General features: G+C 48.5%; 1 protein-coding gene across 15 annotated transcripts in view; it reads right to left on the bottom strand.

Moving 5' to 3' along the window:
• Positions 1-2,695: 2,695 nt before the first annotated feature.
• The window catches only part of RBM38 (RNA binding motif protein 38), a 52,465-nt gene continuing 37,729 nt past the window's right edge, over positions 2,696-17,431 (bottom strand). For 9 of the 15 annotated variants that reach the window (XR_010592293.1, XR_010592294.1, XR_010592291.1 and 6 more), the window contains one exon: positions 12,648-16,934. Coding sequence is in view for 2 of the 15 variants with exons in the window: in XM_042858379.2 (XP_042714313.2) it covers positions 16,907-16,934 (28 nt within the window). In the remaining 13 variants the exon portion in view is untranslated. Of the gene's footprint in view, positions 4,897-12,647; positions 16,935-17,431 lie in introns of those variants that run through there. The other 6 variants (XR_010592299.1, XR_010592298.1, XR_006176414.2 and 3 more) reach the window with 3 other exon arrangements.

Below are 17,431 nucleotides of genomic sequence, written 5' to 3'. Positions count from 1 at the left end.
CCACAAAAATGAAGAAGTGACAAGGGGAAACGATGCATGACTTACAAACGGAAAACAATGGAGCGCTTACCGGAGGGACCTTCCTGCAGTTATTTAACATTTATGTTTGTTATTTATAGATGTAGCTATCAAATGCGGTTCTCAAACTGTGGGTCGGGACACCAGAGTGGGGCGCAACCTCATTTTAATGGGGTCGCCAGCGCTGGCGTTAGACTTGCTGGGGCTCAGGGCCGAAGGCCAAGCCCCACTACCCAGGTCCAAGGGCTTCAGCCCTGGGTGGTGGGGCGCAGGTTACAGGCCACCCCCCACTCCCCTCCCCTACATGGGGAGGTGGGGCTTTGCCACCCCATCCCCCCTCCCCCGCGTGGGGAGGTGGGGCTTAGGCAGGCTCAGCTTTCAGTCCCCCCTCCTGGGGTCGTGCAGTAATTTTCATTGTCAGAAGTGGGTTGAAGTGCGATGAAGTTTAAGAACCCCAATAAGCTGTAGAGCCACAATTCTGTGGGTTGACGCTGCACTGGAGGATAGCATGTCTGCTCCTGCAGCTGCATTGCATGCAGAACTTGCCTCAGGAAGAACTCCAAGGTGTGCTCAGAGCAGCTCCAAGGTGGCCCCCAAAGTTCTGCAGATGCCAGTGCAGAGCTGGCTGGAGGAGGACAATTCTCTTTTGCAGCAACTTTCAAGTTTTTGAGAGTTGTTTTCCTTCCATACTGGAACAAAAACAGATCATTTGGAACATTTTTATCCACATAGAATTGTGTCAAAATGTCTGTTTTCGGGTCAAAACCTGAGCTTTTTGATTCAGGAAGTGTGTGTGCTGGAGCCTAGGAGACCCAGGTTGTCTTTGCTGTGCGATTTGGAATGAAAAGTTCAGCTCCGAATCAGGTGGAGCAGGGATTTGAATGTGGGTCTCCCAAATCCCAGGCTAGCGCCCTATCCACCAGGCTCCAGAGAGTGAAAGGCTTGCTCAAAAACCATGCAGATGAAAATGTCATCAAAATCGGTACCTCTCCATGAAACAGCGTCAAAAATGGTCCAGCCAGCTCTAGTCCAGTATTTAAACCAGTGCCATGGTTGAAAATATTGGCCTTCTAGGTTGCGTGAGAAACTCAGCATTGCCCCGCCGCTCATAATTTCAGAGGTTCAATTCTACCTCTGGTCTTGGACCTGGATCTTACAGGGCTGACACTGCTGTGCAGTTGTAAAGTAGGAAGAAATCGGAGGTGATGAGTTACACAATTCTGTTCTGCCTTTCCAGGCAAATCCTAGAGCCCAGCTCAAAAAGAGCAGCTGATACCTCGAATGTCTTGGCCCGCAGTCCCAATAGAACACATTCAAAATGTGCAGAAATTTGGCTCCCCCCTCCAGTGGCTGACCAGAGTAACGGAGCCAATATGGTACTACCTGCAATGAAGGCAAACGTGCCCTGTGCTGAAAAATCCGGGACTTGCTATTTAAGCAGAGTCTATTTAGTAACGAAAGCAAAATGGTTTTTCCTTTTTACTGGGAAAAAATATATACATTCAAAGTAATAAAGGTGTTTAGCTGGCTTGAGGAAAAGCAACAGTCCTCTCTGTAAATCTATTAGGGGCTTGATTAGCTTTATTATTGAGCACCAGTCATAGCCCAGGATGCCATTGTGCTAGGAACCACAGTAAAAAGAGCTGTGCGGCTATGACTATGTGGGCAATCGGAGGGGCTAGCTGCCCTGTGTATGTACCTTCAGACAGGATTGTACTCAGGGTAGCTAGCCCATCCCACAGCACATGCAGTCATCACAACATTGCTATTTTTAGCACATAAGAATGGCCATACTGGGTCAGATCAATGCCAGTATCCTCTCTCGCGACAGTGGCCAATGCCAGGTGCTTCAGAGAGAATGACTAGAACAGGCAATCATGGAGTGATCCATCCCCTGTCGTCCAGTCCCAGAGCATGGAGTTGCATCCATGACCCTCTTGGCTAACAGCCATTGATGGACCTATTTTCCATGAATTTATCTAATTCTTTTGTGAACTCCATTATAGTTTTGGAGTCCCCAAGCAATGAGTTCCACAGGTTGACTGTGCGTTGTGTGAAGAAGTACTTCCTTACGTTTGTTTTAAACCTTCTGCCTATTTATTTCATTGTGTGACCCTTGGTTCTTGTGTTGTGTGAAGGAGTTAATAACACTTGCTTATTGACCTTCTCCACACCATTCATAATTTTATTGGCCTCTATCATATCTCCCTTCAGTTGTCTCTTTTCCAAACTGAACAGACCTAGTCTTTTTAATCTCTCTTCATATGGAGGCTGTTCTATACCCTTAATCATTTTTGTTATCCTCCTCTGTACCTTTTTTAATTCTAATATATCATTTTTTAGATGGGGCAACCAGAACTGCATGCAGTAGTCAAGTTGTGGGTGTATCATGGTTTTATATAGAAGGATTATGATATTAGGATATTAGGATATTTTCTGTTTTATCTATCCCTTTCTTAATCAGAGCTAGCACAGGTATGTCTACATGAGCTGGAAATTACATCTTCTGGCTACAATGTAGACATACCCACAGAACAAAACAAAAGCTTTCACCCTCTCCTGCTACCATCAATTAACAATAGAGCTAGTCCATATTTTTTTAATAATCGTTTGCATCAGCACTAGGGGGGAGGGGTTTAAATAAAAAAGAATTCATCAGTTTTTCCCCCACAAAATATTTGCAACCATTTTTATCAGAAATGAAAGAGTTGTTACAATTTTTAGTTCATCCCAAACTGGATTTTTTCATAAATGAACATTTTAATATCATTCTTAATAAAAACGTAGAGTACATAAAGTATGAAAAAAATGTAACCCACTCCCCTCCCCCCCAAAAATGTAAAATGCTGTGAAAGTTCAAACCCCACAAAAAACTTTTCCAGTCAGGTCTAGTTATCAATGAGCTGGCAGCCAGGATGGGAGAGAAGTCTGTACGTGACATGTTGGGATTGGATACAGAGCTGTAGCAGGAGCTGCAACAGTCAGTTAAGTAGGCCTGCTGTACCCTGCTAAAAAGTGAGGAAGGCTCATTTGTTATGCAAATGTCTACTTGCGCCTGGCATGTGCAGTGGAAAGCTCTTTGAATTATTTTAAGCAAAGGACAAAAGTTCTTTCCCCTCCCCTATCATCTTGGATCCTTGAACAAACAAAATAATAATAAAAAAAGAAAGCTCGAGCTGTGTGAACCATCTGAAAATGAAAAGCCCTCTGCTTTCCTGGCAAGAGTCTGTACAGCCAGAGATACACAAGCAGTTGAAAAATAGAACAATTAAAAAAATGTATTGGAGGTGGTCTGGGTTTCTTTTTTATAATGGCAGCACAAACTAATCATCCTTAGCTTTATCTCCAGGATTGTGCTGGGGCAGATCGGTGCTACTTTAAAGGGCTGTTCCAGTGCTAACAGGAAGACAGTCACTTCCTGACTGCACATGCACTGCATACCCACCTGAATGTTTCCCAGTTTGCTTCTTGTTTGAAATGAGGCTCTCAGGGCGATGGGGAGAGGTTAGTTTGGACGAATGAAAAGCACTGGACTAAATGTTCCAGCCTTGCAGCCTCACAGCTGCCAACTATCCACGTTTGCATGTTGCACCCACAAAGGGCCCATTTGCAAACATGCAGGACAGAAATTTGAGTGCCTGAGTTCCGTTCTTTTGTCCAGAAGCTCCCTTCTGCCCCAGTAAACTCCTGGTTTGAACATGCAGATGAGTGGTTTATGGGTGCCATGGTTGTACGTTGTTACTGCTATTCATATAGTGTGATGACGGTGCATGGCGGCTAAAACTGACGTCTTTCCCTTTTGGAACAGCTTACAAGGTGTGGGCCTGATCCCGCTCCCAATTAGACTCAAGAGCAGAGCTACAGCTGATTACAAAAGGACTCAAATAAATGAGGCAAAGTCATCATCGGAGGCTGCAGGTCAGTGGTAAGAACTCATCATTTCATCAGTGATGGTTTATATGACAAATGCCATAGCATGTTTACCAAGCAACCCGTTCCTCAAGCTGTATCCACACTAGCCCTTTCATCCACTGGGATGTCTAGACTTGGTTTGAGCAGTATTTCAGGGCATGGTGGTTAGAACAGCAGAAACGGCCCTGGATGGTCCAGTGTTCCCACCACTGAACCCATAAATTGCTGCAACGGTGGAGAACTAAGAAAATAAAGACCAACGTAGACACAGCCTGAGTGCTCTAGAGTCAATCCTAACTAGGGTGACCAGATGTCCCAATTTTATAGGGACAGTCCCGATTTTGGGGGCTTTTTCTTATATAGGCACCTATTATCCCCCATCCCCTGTCCCGATTTTTCACACTTGCTATCTGGTCACCCTAATCCTAACCCATTCTGCTGTTCCTCATGGCACATGTATGCAGCTCAGTTTATGTCTGTGTAATAGCCCCTCAGAAAGTCCTGTTCTCCTTCGAGAGGCGCTCTGCACATTCACACTCTTGGGACGCTGATGGTAGAGAGTATTTCAAAGACCTCTGGTTTCAAGCGAATAACCTTCATTCGGTTATCGGGGGGCATAGGAGGGAAAGATGGAAGAGCCTAGAATTCCCCTCAGGCTCAGCAAGGGTCCATAGGCTTTGAGTGACCTGTTTGATTTAAATATTACATGGTGTTTTCTGGTTTTCTCATCATCACCCAGCTTCCAACTGGGCTGCACCCGTTTTATTTGTACTTTGCACTTTGCTGCCTCGGCGTTGGCTGTGAAGTTTAGGACTGGATGAACTGGTTTGGAGGAAGTAGAGAAGGACGGTCTTATGATTCAGTCAGAGAACTCCAGGGCTCTGTTCTCAGTTCTGCTGCTGACTCGGGCAAGTTAGGGGTCAGCAGTAATGCCGTTCTTCATCTTCCACATCTTCACTTCCACATCTGCAAAACAGGAATAACAATATCCCCCTTGGAGATTCATTACAGCTAGACTCTGGTCACTCTTGCCTGGGTGAGCAAGGTGTGGGGAAGGGGCAGGATACAAAGAGACATAGCCACCCCTTAGAGCATGTCTTCATTGCAGAGTTAGCCCAGGCTCTTACCTGGGTGTTGTCCCTGTCCCCCTCCCGTCCATGCACAAATCTCTGTCACACAAGTTCAGTGGTGCTTTCAATCCAGGCCACCTGGCACTGCTGGGAGGTTGGGTTAAAGCCCGGGTGCTGCTTTCACTCAGGTGGGTAACCCACCCATTCACTTTGCAGTGAGGATGCAGGCTCAGTCACTCAAATGCTGATAGTCCTCCAGTGCCTTCCCACAATTCCCCCTGCATGCCCAGAAGGACAGATAAATTATCCCACCATTCACGGGGAAATACTCATCGAGCAGCTCAGCCTACTGCAGCACAAAGGACCACAGGATATGTCCCCAGACGTCCTAGTAGCACACGTGGAGGAGTGCAGCACCAGGGAGCACACGGTATCACGGGTAGGGCTTTGCTGTGTGGCTGCTCATGTCCAGGCTAGGCTCCCACCCGGGTGCTGAGCATCTGAGTTAACTCAGCAGTGAAGACATACCCTGCTCCTCCACCTGGCACGCTCAGCCCAGAGCCGGCTCTCAGGCTAGTTCAAGGTGTGGCAGTGGTAAAGGGTACAGCAATGGCTGCTCTCATGTGTGTTCTCCCCGGCATTCTGCCTACCTTTGCCCTTCCTTGGCCTAGGGGAGAGAGGCTGTCAGTCCTCAGCGTACTTCTGGCCTGACTGGAAGCCCGAAAGTCTACAATTCTCATGAGAGAGCATATTCCCTTGAGATTTCCTGCCCTATGCACTCCAGGGCATTTCAGAGTGGGGGCGGGGCTAAGCAGCTGTCCTTTTGGCCTGTTCTCCCAGCAGAGCTTGTGGAGTAATAATAAAATGGGGGGGAAATAATCTTTTAAATAGATATCTGCAATGGGGGACCAGGACTCCTTTTCCCTGTATTAACACTGTCCGAAGGCTCATTAATGAATTCAGCTTCACAACCCTCTGGGTGGTTGGTAAGAATTATTATTTCCATGTGCAAATGGAGGAAACAGAGGTACAGAGCTCCTGCTGTGAGTTGTGGCAAAAATCCCTGGGACAGATTCTTATCTCAATTACGCCAGCAGAACAGAGATCAGGATTTGGTTGCTGGGATGGTGTGAGGCTTAATTAATTAATGTTTGAGACCCTTGGCTGCAAGGTGCTTAGAAGTGCAAAGAACTATTCATTACTATTATTTAGATCACTATCTGGAGATGAGGTGGGAAATCAATCTCTCCTATCTTGGTGGTTAAGTGCAAAAACACCTTCCCAGCTTGTAGGCCACCAGGTAGGTAAAGTTAAGGCAAAAATGAGATTTTTCCCTGCCCATCCATTTAAGCCTCTTTTGTAGAAAGTGTTTCCCCTTCGTCAGATAAGCATCTTGTTTTTACAGCCACGCACCAAATGTGGATGTAGCAGGAATGGTCTTTATTAATGTCTTTGGCTGCACTCCCAAGTTAAATTTATGCTGTCATGAGCCAGCATCTCGCTAAATTCCCTTTGTACAGAGTTGCAGGCTAAAAGGGGAAAGCCTCACTTTTTCTATATGACGGGTGTTATACGCGTAGCCCTTTCTGGAAATTCCTGTGCCTCGTTTTCTCACAGTCCAGTCATGCCTCTCGGCGCTTGCACTGCATGTGCAGAACTACATAGGCAGCCCATTGAATCTCTGTGGGACAGCCACTGCCCAGCAGAATTCCACAGCTTTGCACAGTGGGGAGGAACATTAGGGGCTCTGCTTATTTTATTACAGATGTCCAATGGTGTAAATAAGGCCAGTCAGTCGGTGGAAACTATCCATGCCAGCCTCCCAGCCTTGATTAACAACCAAATTTGAACTGTGGTTTCTGCTCAACCAATTTATAACAAAGTGGCCTGTTTTACACTGTAAAATTGTACCGGGTCTGAAAGCTTATGTTAGTTGGCATGATGCTGAATTTAGTTTCTGCTGACCACAAACTTGTGCTCAACATCCATAATAATAATAATAACAATAATAATAAATTATTGATTATTACAGTAGTGCTGAACAGCCCCAATCATGGACCAGGACCCCACTGTGCTAGATGCTGTACAAACACATAACAAAAAGACCCCCCGCCCCAATGAGCTTACCATATGCCGACAGGGTAACATTTTGTGCTGCACACCAGGCCTGATTGCTGGTAGCAGCCTGCATGGATGGGCCAAACCTTGTCAAGATTAGAGCTGGTTGACATTTGCAAAAATTTCATCAACCTAGTTTATTTCTTGGATGGGGGAGGAGTTTCGGGTTTTTTAAATCACAACTTAAAAAAATTTCTCTTTTTTTAGTTTTTTGTCACCCTTTCAAAATTCCGAGAACTGAACCAGCTTTCGCCAAGCCCCGTTTTTAAAAGCATGTTCTAGTGTAGGCTAGAGCACCAGCTGGCCAAACCACCCTACAGCATGGCTCCGTGGGGAACATTTAAACACACTTCTTAAATGTGCCTGTGAGACAGGAATAGATGGAGCCTAAAACTCCCTTCAGAAGTAAAGAACTGGTAGTGTCAGCGCTGGCTGGATGGCTAGAACCGACTTGTCACTAAAACATCGGCCTAGGATGCACTGGCTGGTGTGAGGTACTGGCCATGTCTTTTGAAGCTGTTTCTAAATCACTAGTCCCAAAGCCAAGACCTAGAATAATGGAACTTTCAGGAACTTCACAGCACCAAAATTAGGGACTTTTCACTGTCCGGGCACAGCTGGAAATAAAGCAACAGCTTTGTCCATGTCTTTGCCAGAAACAATTCCTGAGTGTTCAGAGAGACCGAGGCTCAGATTCTCAACAGTATTTTAGGCTCCTCACTCCCATTGCTTAAAATATCTTCGAGGATCTAGGCCTGAGAGTCCCTTCCCTCCCATCCATCCATCCAGTGGAGTAACTGACTCTCGTTTGTTTGGTGAAAGCGATGGTCTCATGTCATGGCCCAGGAGAAGGACACCCTTGTCACATCCTACAGGCTCTGTATCTCAGGTCTCTTTAGAACAGATACAGCCTTTGGCTCACGGTTTAGATGAATTTCAGTGTCAGTGGGCTCCATCTCCATGCCACCCTGGGAGTGTAGACAGTGGGAAGAGGGGGTTCCAGCCCATGTTTCATGGGGAGGATGTGTCTATGGGCTGCAATTTCCCCCCCCCCCCCGAAAATATGCAACAGAGTGATTAGACAGAACAACTGGGCAAACCCATTGTGCTTACCTTAGGGGAGTTCCTTAGTAGTGAAATTCACCCGCTGGGTGCGGGACCCCTGCGAGGGGGAGTATCACAGGGTAGCTATGAGTAGACTAGGCCCAGCACTCCTGTGTCAGAGCAGGTTGGCCCAATTAAAGGGGGCCAGGCTACACCTGGGGTTAGCAAGGGCTGTCAGAGGGCAGGAGGCAGCGTTATCAGTACAGGCTGTGCCTGGGGAGTGGAGCCACGAAGGAGTGGCGCTAACACCTGTGTGTGTGTGGGGGGGGGGGCTGTAGCAAGAGGCCAGGTACCCAAGACCTGCTCTTCCAGAAGCATAACAGAACCAGCGGAGAGCAGAACTGGCTGACTAAGGGTGAGCTGTGTTTGTTTTGCTGATGTTTGGACAGAAAGCCCATTTAAAGGTGGCTTTGCGGGGGGGGGGACACAGAGTATGCCTGGAAGCTGGGCAGAAGCCCTGCCCCATGACACTGAGCGCTGCAGTATTTCTCACCATGATGAGGGCATGAGCAGCAGCCACCCAGAAGGGCCTACTAACGTCCTGTGTGCTAGGGAGTAGCACTTCATGCCAGCTCTGAATAGGAATGCATGTGGAGAGTGCCGGGGAGAGCACGGGGCTAGTGGTGGAGCTGCTGCCGCCTCTGCTGTGAAATGGGAAATGCTGCTACTTGCAGGGACAACGAGTAGCAAATAAGGAAGGGCACTGAGGGACTGGACTGCAGCCCCAGGGGTTACCTGTGAGTTGTTGCATGGATTTCATTTCCACAACCCCCTGGCAGGAGACCCACAGAAAGTCCAGCTATCTGGGCCTTGTACAGAATTGCAGAATATCTCCTTAGGACTCTTAAATGGGAGGTGGTATAATAACAACACAAGCTAGTTCTTATATGGTGCTTTTCATTGACAGATCACAACAGCAGTCAATCTCGTTATCCCCATTTTATGGAGGGGGGAAACTGAGGCACACAGAGGGTGATGCTCATAGGCAAACCACAAAGAGAGAGGTGTAGAACGCAGGTATACTGAGTTCCAGTCCAGTGCACTCTCAAGCTAGGCCACGGCGCCGCACATAATACGTAGCTCTTTGTGTTCAAGGATCACACACTTTTTGTTAACTAAAGAGGCAGAGAAGTATTATTATATGGCTGTTTTTATTTGATTATCTGACTATGACATATGAAGAAGCTGAGGGAATAACTGACCAGCCCAAGATCCCTCAACAAGTCAGTGGCAGAGTGGGGTCTAGCACCCCAGGATTTCTAATTCCCAGTTGTATGCTGTAACCACTAGACACATTCCCTGGCCTTTTGCATAATCGCTCAGCAGTGTTGTTTGTGTATGCTTTAAGAAGAGTCAGGACCAGCCCTAGGCACCAGCAAACCAAGCACGTGCTTGGGGCGGCACAATTCCAGGGGCGGCATTCCGGGCGCGCTCGGAGGTTGGTTTTTTTTTGTTGGTTTTTTCGCTTGGGGCGGCAAAAAGCCTAGAGCCGGCCCTGGGAAGAGTCTTAGAAAAGATCCTGCATAATAATACTTAAGGCAAATAAGAATGAAAAGACTCATTGCAGCTAATGTGAGATAATGGAAACAATGTGAAAATATTTTTCATTTTTATTAAAATAAATTCAAGAGATTGCTCTAATAACTGACAGAACAGTAAGCTCTTTCAGCCCATTGCAGCCAATGTGTCTGGTGTGATGCTACTGTGTACTGGGTGATGTTACCATTCACCACTATAATTCCCCCTCATTATTAATGCCTCCTATGGTACAGGTATGAAGCTGTAAGGCTGGTGTAATAAGCGAGTCCCAGTACATCAGTTTCAAAAATATGGAGTGCATTGTGTTAGTAATATACCAAGGTGCTGGGTGTAGCTTCCTCTGTTACAGGTAGAAGTTTGTCTACATCAGTGGTCACCAACTGGTCGATCCTAGAGGAACTCCCAGTCGATCGGGATCTCCAGCGGCACAGAGGGGCTGCCGCTAAGACAGGCTCCCTGGCTGCCCTGGCCCCATGCCACTCCTGGAAGCAGCCAGCGTGGCCCTGGAGATGAGGGAGCCAGGGGTCTCCCCCTGCGCACTGCTTCTGCCTGCAAGCACAGTCCCCGCAGCTCCCATTGGCTGGTAATGGGGAGCTGTGGCCAATGGGAGCTGCGGGGGTGGTGCTTGCAGAGAGGGCAGCGCGCGGAGCTATGTGCTGCCCACCCCACCCCAGAGGCCGCAGGGGCGTGTTGGCGCCTTCCGGGAGGGGTGTGGGGCAGGGGTTGGCAGGGAGCCTGCCTTAGCGGCAGCCACGCTACACCACCAACCGGGAGCCACTGGAGGTAAGTGCTGCCTGGCGGGAGGCCACACCCAATCCCCAGCCCTGAGCCCCCTCCCGGAGCCAGCACCCCAAACCCCCTCCTGCACTCCGAGCCCCAGCCTTGAGCCCCCTCCCAGAGCCAGCACCCCAAACCAGCTCTGAGCCCCCTCCCGGAGCCAACACCCCAAACCTCCTCCTGCACCCCAAACTCCAGTGCTGACCCCCTCCCAGAGCCAGCACCCCCTATCCCCTCCTGCACCCCAACACTCTGCCCCAGACCGGAGCCCCCTCCTGCACCCAAACTCCCTCCCAGAACTTGCACCCCTTACCCCTCCTCACCCCAACCCCCTGCCCCAGGCTCAGCCCAGAGCCCCTTCCCACACTGCAAACCCCTCGGCTCCAGCCCAGATTCCGCACCCCCTCCCGAACCCCAGCCCCCGCCCGGGGAAAGTGAGTGAGGGTGGGGGAGAGCGAGTGACGGAGAGAAGGGGGGATGGAGTGAGTGGGGTGGTGCTTTGGGGAAGGGGTTGGGTAGATCCGGCGTTGCCCTTAAACAGGGCCGGCGCTTCCATTTAGGCGACCTAGGTGTTCGCCTAGGGCACTAGGATTTGCGGGGGCGGCAATTCGGCGGCGGGGGGCTCCTCCCGCGCTCCGGGTCTTCGGCGGCAATTCTGCGGCGGGTCCTTCACTCGCTCCGGGACCCGCCGCCGAAGTGCCCCGAAGACCGGGAGCGCAGAAGGACCCCCCCGCCGCAGAATTGCCGACGACGACCGGGAGCGCGGAAGGACCCCTGCCTAGGGCGCCAAAAACCCTGGTGCCACTCCTGCCCTTAAATTCAAAAAGTAATCTTGGGCATAAAAAGGTTGGAGGCCACTGGTCTACATATTGCAATATAGAAGCTTTAAAGCCAGAATTTTCATAAGAGCCCATCACCTAGCTGAGAAACCCATGGAAGGATCCGATTTACAACAGGACTCATTGTGACTTATTCCCAGATTTTCAAAGCAGCTAATACCCAAAATGCTGAGTTCTTCAGAAGAAGATCTGCCCTCACTTGTGGGTGCTGAGGACTAGCCACACCTTTCTAGTTATTCTCAGGCTTTGCCCTCTCTGGGTTCAATTACAGTTGCTGTTTATATAGCAACATAAGCATAGCTGATGCTTCACAAATAGCTCTTCTGCCCTGAGTCGCTCACACAGTCTGTCCAGGCTCTGGTGGTTCCCGAGAAGTCTCTGGGAAATTATTTGTGTATATCCAGGGCTAGCTAAGCCAGCCCATGGCTATTTGTATCTTTACTTAAATGTGTTTTTCAGGATGTATAGTGCTAAAAATGACTGTCAGGAGACTGGCATGGGTCAGAAGCTCTATGTGCAGCTCTTGAAATACATTCTAATGATCACAGCAATGCTCCCTCACATTCAGAGAGGTGCAATCCTGTTGAAGTATCATTTGACACTGCCTGTAGTTATCAAAAGAGACACACACATTGATCTCTTCCCCCGTGTTCCCTCCCACAAGTCTGTCTCTCTGTTTCTGTCTCACATCATATAAATAGTGCAGCTAATGGTGGAGATTAAAGATAAAGTTTGTAGGGTGAGAATGGACTCCCAGACATTCATGAACATGAGTGACAGCACGTATCACATGGCAGACAAGTGGCTTTGGTATTTCATCCAAAGCCCACTGAGTCAAAGGGAGTCTGTCCACTGATTTCAATGGGCTTTAGAGCTGGCCCTTAGACGCAGAGCCCTTTGGGGACGGGATAACTTCAAACTAATTCCCAGACAAAGGCAGAAATATACATGGCCAGAAGTGGACCTGGGACCGACCCCTTGAGCTAGAGGTTTTATTCCCGAACACAGAAAAGCATGTCCTTGCTTGAGCTCACAGGCTATGTTAAAACATGACATGGTGTTCTGGCAGCCATGACATGGAATTAAACCCTTGTAAACCCTCTAGAGAAAGGACAAAGAAATGGCAATCATCAGCGAGGAGACTTAGGCCTTAAATTATTTACAGTCAAACTAAATCTAACTCTTTTGGATTTATGGTTCACATCCACATTAAGTACCAGGGGGTAGCTGTGTTAGTCTGTATCTGCAAAAACAACAAGGAGTCTGGTGGCACCTTAAAGACTAACAGATTTATTTGGGCATAAGCTTTCGTGGGTAAGCTACCCACGGCCCACGGAAGTGAGGTTTTTACCCACGACATCCACATTAGCAATCCCAGCAGCTAATGGAATGCAACCAGTATGAGCCACCGTTTCCCATTCACATGTTTCAGGCACAGAAGACTCATCTGGACACCAGCGCTGAAGTGCTTACTTGACATGAAGGCTTCAACCTAATCCAGCAAAGACTGAGTGAGTGATTTCTAAAGCCCCATGAAGGCTACAGGTGGGGAGAGCAGCAGTGTTCCAGGTACTAAACTGTCTCGACCAGTTTCTTAGCCATGTTCTTCACAGAGTTCTGCAGTGTCTACCAGACCCACAGACAATGCATTTGAAGTACATTACCACTCTGAAAAGTGACGGTGGAAAAAATGGCACCACCTTACTCGGCAGATCTGTTCCATTTGCTTCTTCAGGGTCACAGCCGCTGAAGCTAGTGCTGGCTAAGTCTCACACCTGCTAGCCCTGCAGAGCCAGCACAGATAAAACGCAGGATTCTATTCCATCTCATGCACCGTCAACACAAATGTTTGCCAAGTTCCAATCATCCAGACCTGTGTAAACCCAGCAAAGGCAACGGGACTGCACAGATATCACGAGACATCCTTTGAGGACAATGGGGGTGCACAGTTTGAACCTTTGGCATGGGTGATGGTGTGTGGGATGAAAGAAACCAGCCTGACTTTCAAAGAAACATTTTCTTACTTTAAACTGAGCACAATTGAAATAATAGAATATCAGGGTTGGAAGGGACCTCAGGAAGTCATGTAGTCCAACCCCCTGCTCAAAGCAGAACCAATCCCCAGACAAATTTTTACCCCAGTTCCCTAAGGACTGAACTTACAACCACCCTAGAGTTAGCAGGCCAATGCTCAAACCACTGAGCTATCCCTCTCCCAAGGAAGGACAGTGAGACATAGTGAGCATGGAGCATTTTTGCAAAGTCACCTTTCAGAGCGGCACTAGGCTTTATGCAAAACCAGAGTGCAAACACAGCGCTTCATTTGTACGCTCCTGGTTCAGTGACTAGCCTTATTATAGATATGAGCTGGCCGCTTCCAGTCGTCATTGGCGATATTTAAATGTCATAAATTCTGCTCGGGGCAAACCCCATCTGGAGTGCCCCACTCACTTCAGAGCACTGTCCCATCTTGTGAGTCAGTGGGGAGAGAGCAGTTTCAAAAGCCATTGCTTGAAACGAAGACCAGTTCAGTTAGAACCCCCTTTCTGAAGTTCACTGGAAAAAAGAATCTGATTCTGACCTCACGTTGTACTGGGGAAAATGAGGAGTAAATCTGCACAATACATCTGGTGAGAGACGAGGATCTGACCCTCTCCAATTGAAAATCTATTGTGTATTAGTTTATAACCCACCATAGGTAATATGAGTGTATGATTTTAATTACATCCTGGTGCCCGGTGCACCATCAAACCTGGTGCCCAATAATAGGACAGGGATTATTTGCTATGGGGCAGTGAGATGATATGAAGGCTAAAAGGAACTGCTTCCTGAAGCTGCCTTTATTTCTGGAAGGTGGCCACAGTGTTCAGGCTGTATCAGGCTGCTGTAAGTCCCCTACTCGCTAACGTGGAGAACAGAACTCAGGGTGCAGTCACAGCTGACGGTTCATCTGCATGCATTTTAAGCATGTAGTGTGAAAATGTCTTCGAGTACGTCTCCATGGCAGCCCTAGGTTTGAGCTGCAGTTTGTGTAGACGTACTCACACTAGCTGTACTGTAGCTCGCTCACTAAAAATAGCAGTGAGGGCGTCGTGCCTTGGGCTGCACCAGCAAGTACAGGCCTGGGGGCGGGGGAGGGGTAGATGGGGTTGTGCAACGCGCACTGAAGCCTGTGCTGCTATTTTTTATTGAGCAAGTCAGATTAAAGCTGGCGCTGGTACGTCTACATCAGCTGCCATTCATGCCCCCAGCCGCCGTATAGATGCACCATTGGTAGAAGGCAAAAGAGCTAGTGTCAAATGAGGAGTCAATTCATTTGAGGGGCTAGACAGATGAGAGGATCAATAAGGGGCCCAGAGCTCTAGATCATGAGATAATCATTAGCACCCACCTTAGCTTTATTCTATCAGTCACTAACCTCCCTCTGGAGGGACTTCCACACGTTATAGGATGAGCCCACTGGAGGGGCTGCATTGGGGAAACTTGCTGTGTGGTTAAGCAAAAGCTCCAGTGTTCAATGCTGATGATCTGGCTTTCTTTTTTGAATGCTAAACTCACTTTAATAAAGAGACATAATTCATGTTCACCATGACCCATACTTCCTGCGTCTTGCCCTGGCTGCAAGTAGTCATACAGAGGTTAATGCTGATGGCTTGGTCTCTGTTCTATTATGTTGGATAGAAATGTATTGTCTATAGATATGCATGGACAAGATTTTTTTTTAAAGCAACTAATGATTGTGGGTGCCTAAATATTTGGATGCCGAACTTTAGATACCATACAGGGACCAAATTTTCAGCCTGCGTCAAGCACTCACCCACTGGAAATCAAGCCGTTTTGCAATGTCTTAGGTCAGGCATCCCAAAAATTGAGGCACCTGATATATTGGCCACTGGACTGAATATCCTTGCTGCCAACAGGTGCAGACAGGTGGGAAAAGGAGGGCACCACTCCCCCACTCCTACTTCCCCCTCCAAAAAGCACATATGAAATGCTCAGTAGTTCTTCTTCTTTTGATGGCTAGTCAGGCCAGATTAGTGCGATTGGAAATGGAATACCAAGCCTTCCACCTGCAGCTCACCGATTGGAACAGGGGGCCTGGGGCAAAGCGGGGGAGCTGCAGCGCTTGTACTCACCCGGCGGCGGTCCGGGTCTTCGGCGGCATTTCGGTGGTGGGGGGCCCTTCAGTTGCTCCACATCCTCGGCAGCACTGAAGGACCTGCCGCCGCTGAAAAATGCCGAAGACCCGGACCACCCCTGGGCCAGGGCTCACGGGGCCCCTGTGGGGCCCGGGGCCTGGGGCAAATTGCCCCCACTTGTCCCCCCCCCGGGCGGCCATGGATTGGAATCCAGCCTGGGTTGGTAGTAACTGAATGTTGTCACAATCTGGTGGCAATACAGTGCCCCAGGCAGAACTGGTTTGGTGGCTTCACAATGGCTATCACCATGGTTTGTACTATTTGGCAGTGTCAGCAGAGAGGCCAAAGACTGAATGGGAACAGAGTCTGAACTACCTTCCTCATGTCTAGAGGTTGCCTCTGAAGGCTGAGGGAGAGGTGCCATGGAGAACAAGATGAAGTTTGTACTGGGTGCTGTACCCACTAGGTACTCTCACTTATTGTTTTTAAGCACTGGCAATATACTTGGAGCTTACGTGGCACAAAATGAAGGTCGCTCCTGCCCCAGAATGTGCACAGTCTCAAATTTACAAACCGAGAAGATGGACATTGGGAAGACCAGCGGCAGGAGGAACTTGGAGTGATGGATTCTGTGATTTGTTTCCATGTCTTTTGGGCATCAAGGCAGAAGTGAGTCCATAGACAGTGGCCTTGACGCTCCAGGGGTGCTAATGCAGCACTTTTCACCAACACTCAATATTAAAATCATTATTAGGTATCCATGAATCAGCAGGAAGTAACAACGAAGGAGCGCAATGGAAGGGTATCAAAACATACCAGACTTTGGGGGGTTAATTCAGTATGTCCACTTCTAATTATAGGAAGGAAATAAAGTCCAACGATTTTCATTCATTATGTGGAAGAGCTAAGCCCAGTTTAATCAGCCCCAGGTCTGTTCCATTGTCCTTTTCTGGGGTTGTTTCATCAAGCAGGTTTGGGTATAATGAAGATGTGACACACAGGAGTGCTGGCAAGGGAGACTGGTTGCATTTGCTTTTGGCTGGGGCCAGGAAGTAATGTCATGTGGCAGGGGTCAAGACTCCACTGACTCCAATGCTTTCTGTTACAGGGAGCTAAATGGTAGAATAAAAAGCGTCCCATCTTTTTTCCCTGATGCTCAGAACTTTGCTCAGCTGGCCTGGTCTTTAGGAAAATTTCTGCAGGTATGCAAACGAACCAGATGGCTCCACGGGCTCAGAATAGGCTCCGGCTGTCTTGTTGTTCGCATTCGAATGAAATGATTCTCTCTTGCACTGGAGGATTCAGACCGCAGATCCCAGTTTGCAGGTGCAGGGCGCGATTTTGCTGACTCAGCCTGGTTTCCAGACAGCGTGAGTATCCTCATCTCAATTCAGGACCATGAAAGGCTGGGAGGTTCTCTGAGGTAAGACAGAGCCAAAGGAAAGATCAGTATGGCCTGCAGGGAGAATTCCTCATCTACATACACAAGGGTACAAGGCATATGTGTGAAAGTCCTGTCTTGCCCCTGGAAGTGGAGGAGTGTTTGGGCACCTACATTGTGTTGGGTGTTGTGTCAGGAGTGGGGTGGGGTTGGGGGGGGTGTCCGGGTCTCACCTGCAGTTAGCATGTGAGAACTAAATCATTGTAACAGACTTCCCAGAATCAGCATCTCCACCCCTCTAGCATAAGGCAGTGCTCTGGGAATGACAGCACTGTGTGGGGAGAGGTACGCCGTGTGTAGGTACTGGCAGTCTCACAGCTGGAAAACAATCCAGCCTCCACTAACTAGATTTTGTGGGTGGTATCTGTGCCCTCTCACAGAAGGAGCCAAGCCCCCGGATATTAGTGAGCACCTGCCTGGCAGGTAACTTGCCGCTCTCTGCAGATAATGCTGAGAATTATTGTTTAATTGCAG

This window comes from Chrysemys picta, chromosome 13 (genome assembly GCF_011386835.1).
Source record: "Chrysemys picta bellii isolate R12L10 chromosome 13, ASM1138683v2, whole genome shotgun sequence".
Taxonomy (NCBI): Eukaryota; Metazoa; Chordata; order Testudines; family Emydidae; genus Chrysemys; species Chrysemys picta.
The sequence above is the reverse complement of the archived record's forward strand: the minus strand, read 5'-3'. Positions and strand labels throughout refer to the sequence as shown.